The 15613-nt window shown below is 43.3% G+C and overlaps 1 protein-coding gene and 1 non-coding gene across 2 annotated transcripts; one reads left to right on the top strand and one right to left on the bottom strand.

Moving 5' to 3' along the window:
* Positions 1 to 1374: 1374 nt before the first annotated feature.
* On the top strand, positions 1375 to 7517 carry Gpx5 (glutathione peroxidase 5). The gene is made up of 5 exons (XM_021180738.1): positions 1375 to 1481; positions 2503 to 2656; positions 4635 to 4752; positions 5161 to 5260; positions 6386 to 7517. The coding sequence occupies exons 1-5, from the start codon at positions 1395 to 1397 to the stop codon at positions 6590 to 6592; spliced, it is 666 nt and encodes a 221-aa protein (XP_021036397.1). The 5' UTR covers positions 1375 to 1394; the 3' UTR covers positions 6593 to 7517.
* A 4759-nt stretch (positions 7518 to 12276) lies between these two features.
* On the bottom strand, positions 12277 to 12349 carry Trnar-ucg. The gene has a single exon. It is a non-coding gene; the product is annotated as a tRNA-Arg (tRNA).
* Between the last annotated feature and the right edge of the window lie 3264 nt (positions 12350 to 15613).

Below are 15613 nucleotides of genomic sequence, written 5' to 3'. Positions count from 1 at the left end.
GGATCCTAGTTTTTTATTTCTATATATGCACATATGTGTATGAAGGGTTAATATAGGTCATGAAACTAGACAGGGGATCATGAGAGGAGGGAAAAGAGGTTTTAAGTAAATGGGAGAGATTAAAGGTGGGTAATAGAATACTCACATCATGAAGGTCACACGGGGGCTAGTGAGCAGGAAGTAGATGGGGGGTAGGAGAGAGGGGGACGTGGGTGGGGAGGAGCATCAAGAAACACACCAGTGCTTTATATGCTAATTTTAAAAACATTCCCCCCTCAAAATTAGTTCAAAAAAATAGAAAGCACTGCATTCAGAGTAGCCACCCAAAGAGTTGACAATGTTCAGCTTTCCCCATCCCCCGCCTACTGTGTGCAAGAGCACAGTTGCCAGACTACACCCAGGCTGAGTCCCACCAGTCCTCTTAACTCCTGCCAATCTGATAAACACGGATGTATCTTTTCTTATTCATAATTTTTGATTATCGTTGAGAGAGAACATTGTATCCTACCACAGATACCACTGGCTTTCATGAGTTTTGCCCATTTCTCTAACAGATTTTTTTAAAATTACTGATTTATAAGTTCTTGAAAGCATTTCTATAAATGAGCATATCAATGTGTTGTAGTTTATTCTCAATTCCTGCCCCACTCCCCACCTCCAAGTTCTCTTGAACAGATTATAGGTAGATCTATCCTTCAGGGCTTTTTAATTTTTTTTGAGGTTTTATTTTATTTATTGATTGTGTGTGTGTGTGTGTACACATATGTGCACATGTGTATGTGGGTACCCAGAAAGGATAGAAGAAGGCTTGAGGTTCCCTAAAGCTGAAGTTGCTGGTAGTTGTGAGCCACCAGATGTAGGTGGTGGGAGCCAAGCTCGATTCCCTTGTAAGGCCAGCAAGCACTGTTAGCACTAAGCCATTTCTCCAGCTTCTACCCTTTGGGGTTTTATTTTAAGCTAAAATAATAAGCAGTCTTTCTGTTACTGCCCAACCCTACGCAGTATAGCAGTGTAGCATACATGAACTACATATCTCGAGCCATATAAACAGTATTTCCAACATCCATGTCAACTATTTTACAAGGAAGTTTGTCTTTATCTCTCAACATTTACATTCAAGGGCTTGCCACAACTGTCTGATAATTCTGATAAATCCTGATAAAGTTCAGGATTCATATGAGTTCCAGGGCCTCACCACACTATTGAGTTCTGAGTGCTTGTGTGGGCGTGTAGGCAAGGACATGACTTAAATTCTCTAGGTTTGCTGGACAGGAATACTTACTGCCCTGTGATTGGTCTTGATAGGTGTGGGCTGGTCTTTGTCAAGGTATCAAAACACTGGAGAGATGAACAAAGACTGCAGGCCCTCAGACCAGAAATCGGCAGTACTAGTCATGGTTACACAGTTAAGAGTCTTCTATCTTGTTCCACTTCTTCTAGCCAGCTATGTGCAGACAACCCCCAGGCCGGAAAAGATGAAGGTGAGTAAGGTCCAGAGAGAGCTCAGCAGGGCTGAACACAGTCACCTTTGTCCCTTCAGCCCGTCTTGGAAGAGCCTTGCTTTAGTGTTCTTCTCTGGTGGTCACCTTGAACCTTTCTTCTATTCTTCAATGAGCTTCCCTTTCATAAATAGGAGTTGTTGAGTTGCATACGGATAAGGAGGAAAGAGTTCACTAACAATCTATTGACCACAGTCATCAAGTAGGTAGGAACTGGGGTTTGGAGGAGTTGACTAATCACAGAACGAATGATGAACGAAGGAAGGGCTTCTTTGTAAAAAAAAAAAAAGAATAAAAGAACTCATGGGGAAAAACAATAACCAGAATCCTAAAGCAATTAGGTTAGGAGTGATGGGTGTCTGAGAATCTAGTCCTAGCTCTGCTCCAAGTTTGGAGCTCAGCTGTTTTATCGACAACCTCTATCTGTGTAGCAGTAGAAAGGGCAGTCCACAGGAGGATAGAAACACAGAAGAGGGGACACTAGACACAATCAAACATTCACTCAGAGTGGAATAGAACTTCTTGTCTTCCATGAACAATTTATAGCCGCCTGCCCCCCAGCACAGTCAGTAGATCTGGCTGTGCTGGGGGGCACCTGTCAACCTTCACAAGGCAGGGACTCAGCTAAGGCAGAGACAGAAATAAAACTAAGACCTACCTTGTAGAGAAATTTAACATGAGGATATGCAATGAGAATTGCACATAGAACTTGTTTACTTTTAGTTCCTTCCCTTCAGATTCATCCACACACAGCCTCCATCCCATGTCACCACTTATTTGTCGCTCCTATGGAGAAAGCAGTGACCTCTCCAAGCCCCTCCTTTCTCTACATAAGCAATAGATTTTAGCATGGAGTCCCACTTTTCGGTTTTCTAATCTCTCACTCAATTCTGTTTGTTCTCTGAGTCCTGGTTGCCACCTTCGCTGTCCACGTGTGCTTTGGGTGATCAAGCAGATGCGACCGCTGCTGTCACTCATAACAAAGCCTTCCAAATTCTTCCAGATGGACTGCTACAAAGACGTGAAAGGCACCATCTACGACTACGAGGCTCTGTCTCTTAATGGGAAGGAACACATTCCATTCAAGCAGTATGCAGGAAAGCACGTCCTCTTTGTCAACGTGGCAACCTACTGCGGGCTGACAATCCAGTACCCTGGTAAGAATTCAGAGCCATGTGACCTCAAGCAGAAATTTTTTAGCTGACTATATTTTAAATTACATTGGATATCCTCTTCCAATTCCATATGTCATAGTAATTTACTTTCTTTTCTGATGTCTTCAATCAGCAAAGAATGGCCCACGTGCCAAGCCTAGACAGTTTTTGTCACAGGTTCTATTGGAGCACAGCATATACTCACCTGTGACTGCTTTCACCTCCTAAGGCAGCGGTCAGTAGTGGTGTGGACACTAGTGATAGAGAGCATGTGATCAGCAAAACCTGAAACACCATTCAGCTCTTCACGGAAGACACTGGTCCTTCCCCTACATAGGCCTGGTGTCTTGTTTGAGACTGCCACTGGAATCAATATATGTGAATGAAATTTGGTAATATATCAATGAGTTAGGAAATTCCAGAAGTTTCCTTGGCAACTACAGGAGAGAAGATCCATGTTTCTGAGATTTTTCCAGGGCAAGATAAAACAGGGAAGAGGGGCCTTGTACCTGGTGTAGCATATGGCCAGCATAGAGGCTGGTGGAGAGGGCTTCTGATTGTGTGAACTAATAAAGTCTTCTTGTGGATTATTATGGTATGCAGTGTGCTTTGCAGAAGTAATATATTCACAAAGATCAAAAGTCAACGGAACAAAATCTTTCCGCTTCTTGTCCCCAACCCCTGAGGAAACTGTCACATTTGTGAGAGATGTTCTTTCTTCCCAAGCCCCCATTGTTAACATCGTGAGCACTATGTGATGACTTTGAAATAATAATGTACATTTGAAGTCAGCCCAATTCCTCATTCTCTTTTAGTTGAAGACTAATCCATCTTATCAGTTCATAGAGCCTTAAGAATGAATGATATCCTGGCGTGGTGATGTGTAGCTGTGATTCTTATTCTCTGAAGGCTGAGGAAGGAAGGGCATGAGCCTCAGGCCAGCCTGGGCTAAGAGGATGACCATATCTCAAAGAGGAAAGAAAAGCAATCTCCTCATTTAGTTTTTACTTGGTATGTAGTAGATGAGTAAACCAGGAAGAGTTTCTATGGGGCTGAAAGGCAGGCTTCCTAATGTCTTCTCCTTCTCCTGGAAAGAGTGATTGTCTGGTAAACATGACAGAGTGGGGAGGAAGAGTGGAAAGTGTGTGGAAATATGGAGGCAATCTCTAACTTTAAAGGGGTCTCTGAGAGAGTTCAATTGACCAAGCTGGATCCTAGCGTGATAGGCTCATATTTGTAGAGCCCAGACAGGGTTAACAAAGGAAACAACTGTGAGAGTCTAAGCAAGGCAGTTGGGACAGTTCATGGCTGTGGACAATAGGAGCACTGAAGTTTGAGCATTACTTCAACTTTGGGGACTTTTTTTTTTTCCAAGTAGAATCCATTTTTTATTTCCCCAGGAAGTTCAGCTTGAAGCTCTTAGATTCTGCTACCTGCCAAATTTGTCTGCATTTGCTCAGTGTGAGTTAGCCTGTACCCAGGAGAGAACCATGCCTATTCCTTTAGAAAAAGAAAGGCCCATTCTATCCGTTAGCCAACAAGGAGGGCTAGATAATGAGCCATAGTATTCCCAGCTGGTTTTGTTTTAAATACTGTCTGAGTTTTGAGTGACAACATGGGCTGGCACCATCTTGGAGGAATGGATTTGGAAATGGGACCTGAGAATCCCTGTTTGAAAACAAACAAACAAACGAACAAACAAACAAACCTACATGTGGTTGTGAGTTTGAGAAATGTTGCACAGTAAAGGGGCTCAGAGTGCAGGTCTAGCCACAGTCATGATGTTCAGATTCTCTGATCTACAGATGGTTTTCTTCTTCTGGTTCCTTCTCTGTAAAATGACTAGCCATAGGGTCTTCCTCTGTTCAGCCTGGGCTATGTATATTCCCATATGTTATTGTGGTAGCAACAGACCCAAGGGATCCTTCCTGGATAGGGGTCTCCAGGTCTGGCCATCACCTTGTCCCCTTTCTAACCACAGAGCTGAATGCACTCCAGGAAGATCTGAAGCCACTTGGCTTGGTTATATTGGGCTTTCCCTGCAACCAATTTGGAAAGCAAGAACCAGGAGACAATTTAGAGATTCTTCCTGGGCTCAAGTAAGTACCTATGCTAAAGCTCAGTAAGAGATCTCATTGCCTTCTCTGTCTCAGAGACCCTTCCGATCCTCCGAACTGCCAGGGAGGGTGGTGATTCACAGGTTTGAGGCACTTGCAAGCAGATTTTAATTGATGAGAATCTGATGAGGCCTCTTCATGCCTGACAGCCCTGGAGGGATGGATGGTGGAGAAATTGGAGATCAGCTATTCCTGAGACAAGAGCAGTTAAAGGGGTGGAGACTAGAATCAAGAAAACGAAGAGAACCAAGGAGACCAACACACAAAGCAAGCCCTTTGGCTCCTCCATGTCACCAGCCCCTGCTGCACCTCTACCTCTTTCTGCCCTACCTATCTGCATCTCACCATCCTAACTTGTACCCTTGTGTCCCAATTTTTGGCTTGTTGCAGGTATGTTCGTCCAGGAAAAGGATTTTTACCTAACTTCCAGCTTTTTGCAAAAGGGGATGTAAATGGTGAAAACGAGCAGAAAATCTTCACCTTCTTGAAGGTGAGTGAATGGCTGGAGTTTGCCCAATTCCTCCCCTCCAGACTTCCTACCATCCCTTAGGAGCTTAAAAATACCCATAGGTTGGTTATGGTTGAAACAGACTCAAGGGCTTATTCCTGGATGTTGGGGGTCAATCTTCCTGGATGAAATCTGCTCATCATAGAAATGTGAGCTCATATGTCATAGAGATATGAGTCTGTTAGCATCCACGGGACTCTGGCTTTGGGAGGAATAGACAGTGTGCAATGGCAGCTTTTACTAGACCCGTTGCTCATTGGCACTCATTCCCTCATTCATCCAAGGAACTTTTTGATGAATCTCTGCCACCTCTATGGTAGGCTACATAGTAAACAACACAGAGAACTCAGAGCTTTGCAACAGCATGCATGGCTCTCCAGGAACTGCTAGAAAAGTATGAGGAGGGCTTCATGAATCCCATCCATCTCATTTTAAGATTTGCCTTTATTTGAAGGTCATGGGCCACATGTAAGTTATTCTTACAGTGATCTTTTTTAAATTAACAGACAAAATGTGGCTTAGCCTTTTTTTCTTCTTCTTCTTTGATAACAATTCTAGTAGCTCTAAGTTGTTCCCCAAAAGGTATTTTTTTGAAATTCCACCGGTCCTCAGAACCCTAGACCTTGGAAATTACATTCTAGTTCAAGTCATTCACTATGCAGAAAAGGAAAATGAGACTGTGCAGAGGAATTCATCTGTGGCCCCGGCACTGGGAGGTAGAGTCATGAGTATCAGGAGTTCAAGATCATCTTCAGAGACACATTGACTTTGAGGTCAGCATGGGCTATGTGAGATCCTATCTCACAAAACAAACAATGACAAGGACAAGAAATGAAAGCTTGAAAGGCAATAAACACATCTTAAGCTATGTAATGTGAATGGGATGGAGCCCTGGGGTGAAGGACAGAAAGAAGGAATGTGCTTAGGCTGTGAGATCAGAAAGTTCTTGACCTCTAGCATCACGATGAGGAGCAGAGTTTGTGGGGTTTAGCAGGAACCATGGGATATATGGGTGTCACAAGGAGGGAATTGCCTGTGAATGAGGAGACCCTGGATCATCTAGGAACAGAAATAATGTGTTTTCTCTTCTCTGCTTCTCTGCTGCAGCGCTCTTGTCCTCACCCCTCAGAGACTGTGGTCATGAGCAAACATACCTTCTGGGAGCCAATAAAAGTCCATGACATCCGCTGGAACTTTGAGAAGTTCCTGGTGGGACCGGATGGCGTCCCTGTCATGCGCTGGTTCCACCAGGCTCCTGTCAGCACTGTCAAGTCTGACATCATGGCGTACCTGAGCCATTTCAAAACCATATAGGAAGGCCAAGCTTCTGACCTCTTCCTCCTTCTCTCTTAAAGACTGCTCTGAAAAAAAGACGCCATCTTCTCAGCACACTCTTCACTGAAATGGACTCTACCTCCCCAAGTCACCCCTAGATTGCCTAAGTTCTTCCCCTGCACAAGTAGTTTTGTGTCTGGGAAGCTGTAGCTGTTTTTCCTTGTTAGATTTATGAGTTGAAGAGAGAAAATAAAATAAAAAAGGAAAAACTGAATCCAGAGACCTCAGTTACAGGTTTGGCTGGGTATGTTAGTACTCACCTATAATGTCAGCACTCAGCAGACATTACGGACATTTCAGGCAGAGACAGGAGGAACATGAATGGCAGGCCAGCCTAAGCTACAAGAGATCGTGTGTCCAAAAAAAAAAAAAAAAAAAATCCATCAACAACAACACAACCCGATTGAACTACTCTAATTCATCAAAGGATATGGGGATAGCTTGGCTGGAGACTGTATCTGAAGGAAGAGTCCCCTTGGCCATTCTGAGTCTTTCTCTTCCCAGCCTGAAGGTAGAGAAAGAGCAATGGAGGCTGGTCAGACAATCTAGGTTGCTCCTCTGAAACTGTGTGTCTCCTGAGACAAATGCCTTGTCAGTTCCTGAGGTCTTTTAATTCAGTCTTCATCTCTGTCTCCATCCTCTCTGCCTTTCTCCTGTGGCCAATCTGAGGGAGAGTCTGAGCAGATTGACTCACACAGGAAGAGGGCATCTCTCTGCTGCCAGGATCCGGGACTTGTCCCTGATTCTGCAAAAGTGTTCCTTTCTGTGTGATCTTCACTGGTTCAGCTAGTGCTTATGAGTGGGGATGCAGAATAGGACCCCCCCACACACACATACACACCCCAACCTGGGATTCTTCAACTTCAGAACTAGACATATTATTTCCAATAAAATGTTTTCTGAAACATTCAAGACCTTTGTGGGTCATTCCTAATTGATGCTTATGTTTGAATCTCTCCTCCTGTCCACACTATAAGTGACATCCACATTATGAACTTTTTCAGAGACAGTGTATCAGTCAAGGCTCTATAGTCACAGAACTTAAGGAATGAATATATAATGTGTAATACATGATTATACACACACACACATTAAAGGGAGTTTGTTGGAATGATGTATAGTCTGCAGTCCAAATAATCCAACAATGGCCAGCTGTGACTGGAAAGTCCAAGAACCTAGTAGTTGCTCAGTCCTGTGAGGCTGGGTGTTTCAGCTGGTCTTCTAAATGAGCTAGAATCCTGAAGAAGTAGGCTCCAATAGATGTACTGGCAAAGTAAGTACAAGCAGGCAAAGAAAAAAAAACCCTTTTTTCTTCCATTGTCCTCATGTAGGCCTCCAGCAGAATGTATGGATCAGATTGCCTCTAGATCTGGATTAAAGACATGTGTCTTCCAGCCTCAAGATCTGGATCAAAAGCTTGTGTCTTCAAGCCTCAAGATCTAGGTCACTGGTGTGCCCTCCATTTCTGGATTGTAGTTTATTCCAGATGTAGTCAAGTTGAAAACATCTCAAACAGTATTTATCCTCCTAGATGTTTAGAAAGTTGTCACCTGACGCTCATGGCTGGCACCTGGCTTTAAGAATTGCCTCAGACCAAGTTGGTTGCATCAGGTCTTGGCCTCAAGGGTTTATCTGAGGCCTTTCAGCTCCAGAGGCGTCTGGGGAGTTGGCTGATACCTTTTGTCCTTGCCCTGCAGCCCAGTCTTTCTCTCTGATAAAAACCACTTCTCTAACTTGCTGTGTGTTCTAGTGTCACTCAAGATGAGCATCAAATTCAGAATGTATGTATTAATTGGAACCCCAAGCCCAGGTGTTGACAATTCACTAATATCCTGGTAAAATTTTTTTCTTGAAATGTGAGTGTCAAACTGGAACTTGCTCATGATGGTAGATCCTGTAGGCACTGAGTCACACACCCCAGTAATCCAATAATGAAGGTGAATTAAAATCTCCATTTCACAGTCTTCTTTTTAAGAACTCCAATGTGCAATTATCAACACAGGGGGGAAAAATGCCTATCTAAGGAAGAGATGCTAATGTGACTTTTTAAAGGCTAAATTATCCACACCTAGTTAACAATTAAAAAACAAATGTAGCACAAATAGCTTCTGCCACAAAGTAACTGTGATTATTGAAACTCCCCTCCAATTTGAGTGGTACAGTTTACCATGAAGGGAGACACGCTAGTAACATGTTAGCACTGAAAGTGGTGGGTGGTAATAGAATGGTTATCATTGCAGAAGGAAGTCTACAGTTTGGAGAGACACAGTGAACAGTTGGAACGACATGTCATGAAATAAAAGCTAAATGTGAAACCATTCCTGCTGGATCCTTAAAAAAATGTCTCGGGGCCAATGTGTTGATGCACATTTATAATGCCAACATTAAGAAGGCTGAGACAGGAGAATCACCCACTCAAGGTCAGACTGAACTCCATAGTGAGAACCTGTCTCAAAACAAGAAAAGGTGGGAAGCAGAGGGAGAGATAAAGGAAGGGAAGGTGGGAGAGAGAGAAAGCAGACAGAGAGACAGACGGACACACAGAGACATCTTTCATGTTCTGCTACTCAACAGCACAAGAAAACTAAGATGCACATTTGGAGTGCTCCTTTACACCAGCTGGAGAACTGGTTGGAAGAGGATAAATCCTCTATACACAGATGTTTTGATGCATCAACACTTCCATTAAAACAGATGTCCACAGATGTAGGTTTACTCACTGATTAAGAGTCTAAAATGTCAGGGTCCCACCCCAACAGTCAGATACTGAGGAAGGCAGGGTGGGGGGCATTGATGGGGGCCAAAAGCAGGTGACTTTTAGCAATTTAACTCTCTCCTGTTATTCAAGGACCAAAAGCTGATCAGCTTCTGGCAATTGACTCCTGCTGAGAGCAGCAAGGGAATTAAGAAAAGAAACTTAGTGACTTGGGCTCTTTTCTCTTTGACTCAAAGGCCTCTCAGTGGCCAAGCAAGAAGCTCAGAGCTCATTCAGGGGAGGGGGTGGGGGTGGGGTGGTGGCTGTTCATTAACCCTTTGTGAGCCAGAGAGAAGAGAAAAGAAAAGGGAGGGAGGGAGGAAAGAAAGAAAGAAGGAAGGAAGGAATATAAGAAAGGCACACACAGAGACACACACTGGATGAAGCAGAAAGGGCTACACTGCCACTTAATTGTTCTTAGTTGTTATACCTTCTCAGGATAATCGATCACAGAATTTTCTAAGCACGTTTACATTCTGTAAGTTTATAGTAAGTTTAAGACAATAGTTCATGTCCTAGGTTGACAAGGCTTAAAGAATTACAGCAGAATTGCTTACATGTCTTTCCATTAAGACTAGTACCTGACCAAAAATTCATTATCTGTTTTCAAGCTCCATGGGTTCATTATAAGTTTAAGCAATACTTTTTATGTCATAAATTAGCACGGTGTTGTCAAAAGATAAATCATCTGCCTTGTGTTTTACTATTTTGAAGTCTTGTATAGATAAACTAGTCCACCATTTATTTTCTGTCCTTGCACCTACAATAAATAGCCCATTCCCTGTTTCTGAACTTTAGTTACAAGATAATGGCCTCATTTATTTTATATGCATAGGTGTTTTATGTGCATGTATGTCTGCATACCAGAAGAGGGCATGAGATCCCATAAAACCACAGTTATGGAAGGTTGTGAGTTACCATGTGGGTGTTGGGAATCGAACCCAGGACCCCTGGAAAAGCACCCAGTGGAGCATCTCTCCAGCCCAGCAACAACAATAGCAACAGCAACAGCAACAAGTGTGTTAAAAAAGAGTTTCTCTTAACCACTGAACCACTTCTTCAGCCTGCCCCCAAGCCAGAAGTCTCAAAACAGACCAATGACTCATTGCAACACAAGTTAACATGGAAGGAGGGAAAATTTGGGCTCTCACTCCCAGACAAACTATAGGCACCTGTCTTAGTCAGAGTTTCTATTCCTGGACAAAACATCATGACCAAGAAGCAAGTTGGGGAGGAAAGGGTTTATTCGGCTTACATTTCCATCACCAAAGGAAGTCAGGACTGGAACTCAAGCAGATCAAAAAGCAGGAGCTGATGTGAAACCCATGCAGGGATGTTCTTTACTGGCTTGCTTCCCCTGGCTTGCTCAGCCTGCTCTCTTATAGAACCCAAGAGTACCAGCCACCTTGTGGGATGGTCCCACCCACAAGGGGCCCTCCCCACTTGATCACTAATTGAGAAAATGCCTTACAGCTGGATCTCATGGAGGCATTTCCTCAACTGAAGCTCCTTTCTCTGTGATAACTCCAGCTGTGTCAAGTTGACACAAAACCAGCCAGTACATGACTCGGCAGTACTGACTGCTGAGAGAAGGGGAATTAGCCTCTTCCAGGGAAGAACCTCTTATAATTGTTCACACAGAGTGCTCAGTCTTGAAACTAAACCCACATCAACAAATGGACTTAGCAAGTTGTATTTATGTATACACACACACATGTGTAATAATAATAGCCAAAGAATATATATGTAACAATGATCAAAGAAAAGAAGATCTCAACTTGAGTGTGGAGGTAGGAACATGGGAGAGGTTCTAAAGAGGGTAGGCTGAGAGGGGCTGGAGGGGAAAATGGGAAACTGATAGAATCCTATTTTAAGTAAAAACATATTAAAGGAAAGAAAAGAAAATGCTCCACCAGACTGGCCTATAGGCATGTATCCAGGACATTTTCTTGACTAATAATTGATGTGTGCACCTGTAACCTCAAGGTCTCAGTACCTTGACAGTCTCAGGTCAACCCCCAAAGGTGGAGGTGGAGGCAGGAAGACCAAGAGCTCAAGGCCATTCTTGGCTTCATAAGGAGCTTGAGAGCAGTGCGCCTATAAGCTTCCAGAACATGGGGAGCGGAAGAGACAACTAATCCAATTTATTTCATCCCTCAAGACTTTATAATTAGCTCGAATGGAAGTCAACTCACCATATTGCTCTAATAATGGGTTAATTTCCTCTATTTGAACTCACCTATTCAGATCAGTGTCCTTGTAGAAGCCTCTTGTCTGCTTCACATCCATCTTCTCATATTTTTTAATGTATGTTTTCTGACTCCTCAGATATTTTGGGTTCTCAGGCTCCAACACATCCCCCTGATTAATGTAGGTGATCCGGATCCTTTGAGGTAGGAGAAATTTTCTTTTCCAATAGAGGCGACCTTTAAATGGACCTGAAAAAGAAAATTCTTTTTTGTTTCATTTTGTTTTTTTGAGACAGGGTTTCTCTGTGTAGCCCTGGCTGTCCTGGAACTCACTCTGTAGATCAGGCTGGCCTCGAACTCAGAAATACACCTGCCTCTGCCTTCCAAGTGCTGGGATCAAAGGCGTGCGTCACCACTGCCCTGCTGAAAATTCTTTTTATATAAATTATTTTTATTGACAATTATATGTCCAAGGTAATTACGGAGAAGGTGGGCGGCACTGCAACACCAACATTTTACACTTGGGCAAAAGAAGACTTGATGCAGACTGGTAGGCATCCACACACCAACACTGCTGCCGCCACAGTGCTAGCTTATTCAGAACTTATGGACCAGACCCCATGCACACTCCAAGTTCTAAAGACTTCTTAACCAACCGGTCATTTAACATGCAGCAACTAGAAAGTTGAAATTCCAGCACTAGCGAGATGAAAAAATACCAACCACGAAGGGATTCGAACCCTCAATCTTCTGATCCGAAGTCAGACGCCTTATCCATTAGGCCACGTGGTCGCACACAAGCTTAGGGATGAAAAAGGGTAACAAATGTTCGATAATGAACAGCTGGTTGTCTATATTCTTTAGTTTTAACCAGGTGACATGTTCCTCGCTGCGAACACTATTCTAAAGATATAACGGATGCTCTAAAAATCTAAATCACTTCTTGAATGTCGCACCGTAAGAAGCAAAATGATCTCACGCATTTAATCCCAGCACGCTGGAGGCAGAGGTTGGCAGATTTCTTGAAGTTAAAGCCAGCTTGTCACCAGTGAATTCCACAACAGCCAGTGAGAGCTACAAACCGAGACATCTCAATACAAAAACAAACAAACAAACAAACAAACAAACAAAGCAGAGTCCATTGTTCTTCAAACGCCCAAAAGTAAGTAATTCGCCGCGTGCCTCTCAACTGATAAGGGTTTTAGTAAAGAAACAGAAAAGGGAAAGACTCCATCATCCCTCTGCAATCCTTGCTACCCAGTTTAGTCAGGTCTGAGACCCTCTGGAAATAAACAATAATCATGTAAAAGGAGAAGAAAGACCTTCCCTGTGACCCCGCCCTACGAGCCTGCCACCAGCCCACCAGACTGTGGATAAACCTTGCTATGTATTCTCCAGTGTGATCACTGGAGTCTGAGTATAAGGTGGTGGTTGGTTCATTGTCAATTTGCCACTCAGAATCGCGTGACCAGGGAGCTTCGCCTGAAAAATTATCTTGATTTCCACATCAAATTAATTGATATGGAAAGACTCACCCCTAAAGTGGACGGTACTTTCTGATAGCAACACTGATTTGAAAAGAAAGAAAAAAAGGAAAGGAAGAAAGAAAGAAAGAAAGAAAGAAAGAAAGAAAGAAAGAAAGAAAGAAAGAAAGAAGGAAAAACGAGAAGAGGAGAGAAGAGGAAGAAGAAGAAGAAGAAGAAGAAGAAGAAGAAGAAGAAGAAGAAGAAGAAGAAGAAGAAACAAATAGACAACAAACAAATACAAAACTCTGCATGGTAGGAAGATCATTTGCCTTGGCTGTTATGGACCAGTATTTTCCAGGTTTCCATCGTTGACTAAAGACTAAGAAACCTCTAGGTTTTCCGTGTCAGGTCTGGACTGCTGAGGTCTCCAGCCTGGTGGCTTCTCCGATTTGAAACTGTAGGTTTGCATGACCTCAGAAGCACCTACGTCAAGGACGCACCAACTGAGAGGCAACTGTTGTCACTATTTCGACATAAGCTGATTTCTACATCCATCCACTCCGTTCTTATCTTCCAGAGAAACCTAATACAGACCCTCGCTTGTACTACCAAACACTTGTGCTTCCCAGTTGTTACAGAGGCCAGGCTGCTCTAGGAAACACTGAGAAATTTCTTTCTCCAACCAGGCTGGGGTCCTGGTCATCTGGGACTCTTTTTCCCAGTTTTGGAATTGGGGGAAGAAACATGATTTTCTGAAAAGCTCAGCCAATCAGAAACTGCCTCCTCGGGTCAGTGGCTGCCACCCAGTCTAACAGGGTCAATAGACAGCCAGGATCAAAACTTATTTTGAGACCTAAAAACATGTGAGTTTCTTGTTTATTTGTTTTTTTTTGGCTTTAAGGATCAGATTGGAGTGTATTGAGCAGCATGAACACTATTGGGGAGAATTTTTGCCCAAATAACTTGAATTTTTAAATAAAACCAATTATGTAAGGAATGTCAATTACAAAATTTGATTTAAGAAGAAATGAAAACCATTAATATCTCTAAAATCAAATTTTCTCAGAGAAAATGTTAAGCCCATATGTTTAGTGGATTGCTCTTCAAAATAATACCAGAATAACTATTTAACCAGGCACAACCGCTTACAAGCACAGCAGCAGAGGGAAAACTTCCCTAATTCATGAACCCTGCCTTGTCCTAACTCTAAACCAGAGACAATGTGTGCTGTCAGAGAGGAGCAGTATTCGTGGTGTTTAATTAGCGTTGGAGTGTCCCCAAATGTTCATACCTTGTCAGATTGGCTCAGTGTGACATTCTTACTAAGCAAGGACGGCTCCCCTAACTACAGATTTCTACCCTTGCATGGGCCAGATAGTTGCCACCTTTTGGAAGACTGCTGACCTACTTACACGTTTTTCTTATTGGTTTCAGCAGGAACTCTTAGGAGAAAACGACCAGGTCACTGGGCCATCTCTCTGATTTTTAGTGCACATAAATAAAAGTAGCACCAGTGTTCTCTGTGTGCACCGCTGTGTGGATATATATGGACTATGAAGTAAAATTCCATCCATTCTTTTCTGGGAAGAGCATCGCCTTGCAAAAGCCCCCTGTGTTTCTTTTCGTACTGTAATAAGTCAGTTTCTTCTTCCGTGTCTCTTGGAGTGCTTCTTGGCTTTGTATTCGCCGCGATGTAAACTCAGCCCAGAAGTCTGATTAAACTACACAGTGCTGTCTCCGCAGAAGCATTCTCCAACCAGGTCTTTGCTCACCCTCATGTCCACATTTTCTGCTCTGCTAAGCATATTCAAATCCATAAGCAATAGAAAAGGTCGTCTTTAAATGTACAGAAGGAAAGTCATGCTAGAATACGTGTTATCCTGAGTTGCTGTTTTTTCACTCAGTGTTGTGAGAAAATAAAAATACCATTACTATAAGATTGTTCCATTGCTCCTGTTAGACGATCATTATTAAAAAGAAAATTCCCTTGCCAGATATGGTGGCCCGCACCTTTAATCGAAACGCTTGAGGCAAAGGCTGGAGGAACTCTGAGTAGGGCAGCCAGGGCTACACAGAGACCCTATCTCAAAAACAAACAAACAAGGAACATCCATTTCTTAAAAGAAAGCATCCCTGCATTTCTACAGCAGGAGCAGAAAGCCGAGTGGGCAGGAAGCCGAATGGGTGGGGGAGGTGGGCTCCCCTCGCCCGCTGATGGAAGTTTTGGAAAAAGGAAACTGTGACCCCTTTTGCACTTGCGACCTCTTCTGCACCAGCGCTGTACAACTAGCTTAGACTAATGATTCCTTAGTGCCCCCCTACCCCCGCCCCCCCTCCCACACCGTCAAGACCCCAGGTGACGTAGACCCAAACCCACTACTGAATCTCAAAGCAAGCTAGAGAATCGAAAGAAGCTGAAAAGAGGCGGAGAGACCTGCCTTTGACCCGAAAGGTAAAAAACACAGAGACAGGAGACATCAATTCTCTCACTCATTCACTCAACAAACCGCGGCAACCCCGCTTAAGGAGCCGCTAGCGGTCCAGAATTGGGCTCTTTCCAAATTGTTATAATTGATGGTTGGGCAGGAGT

This window comes from Mus caroli, chromosome 13 (assembly GCF_900094665.2).
Source record: "Mus caroli chromosome 13, CAROLI_EIJ_v1.1, whole genome shotgun sequence".
NCBI classification, from domain to species: Eukaryota; Metazoa; Chordata; class Mammalia; order Rodentia; family Muridae; genus Mus; species Mus caroli.
This window is presented reverse-complemented; position numbering and strand designations above follow the sequence as displayed.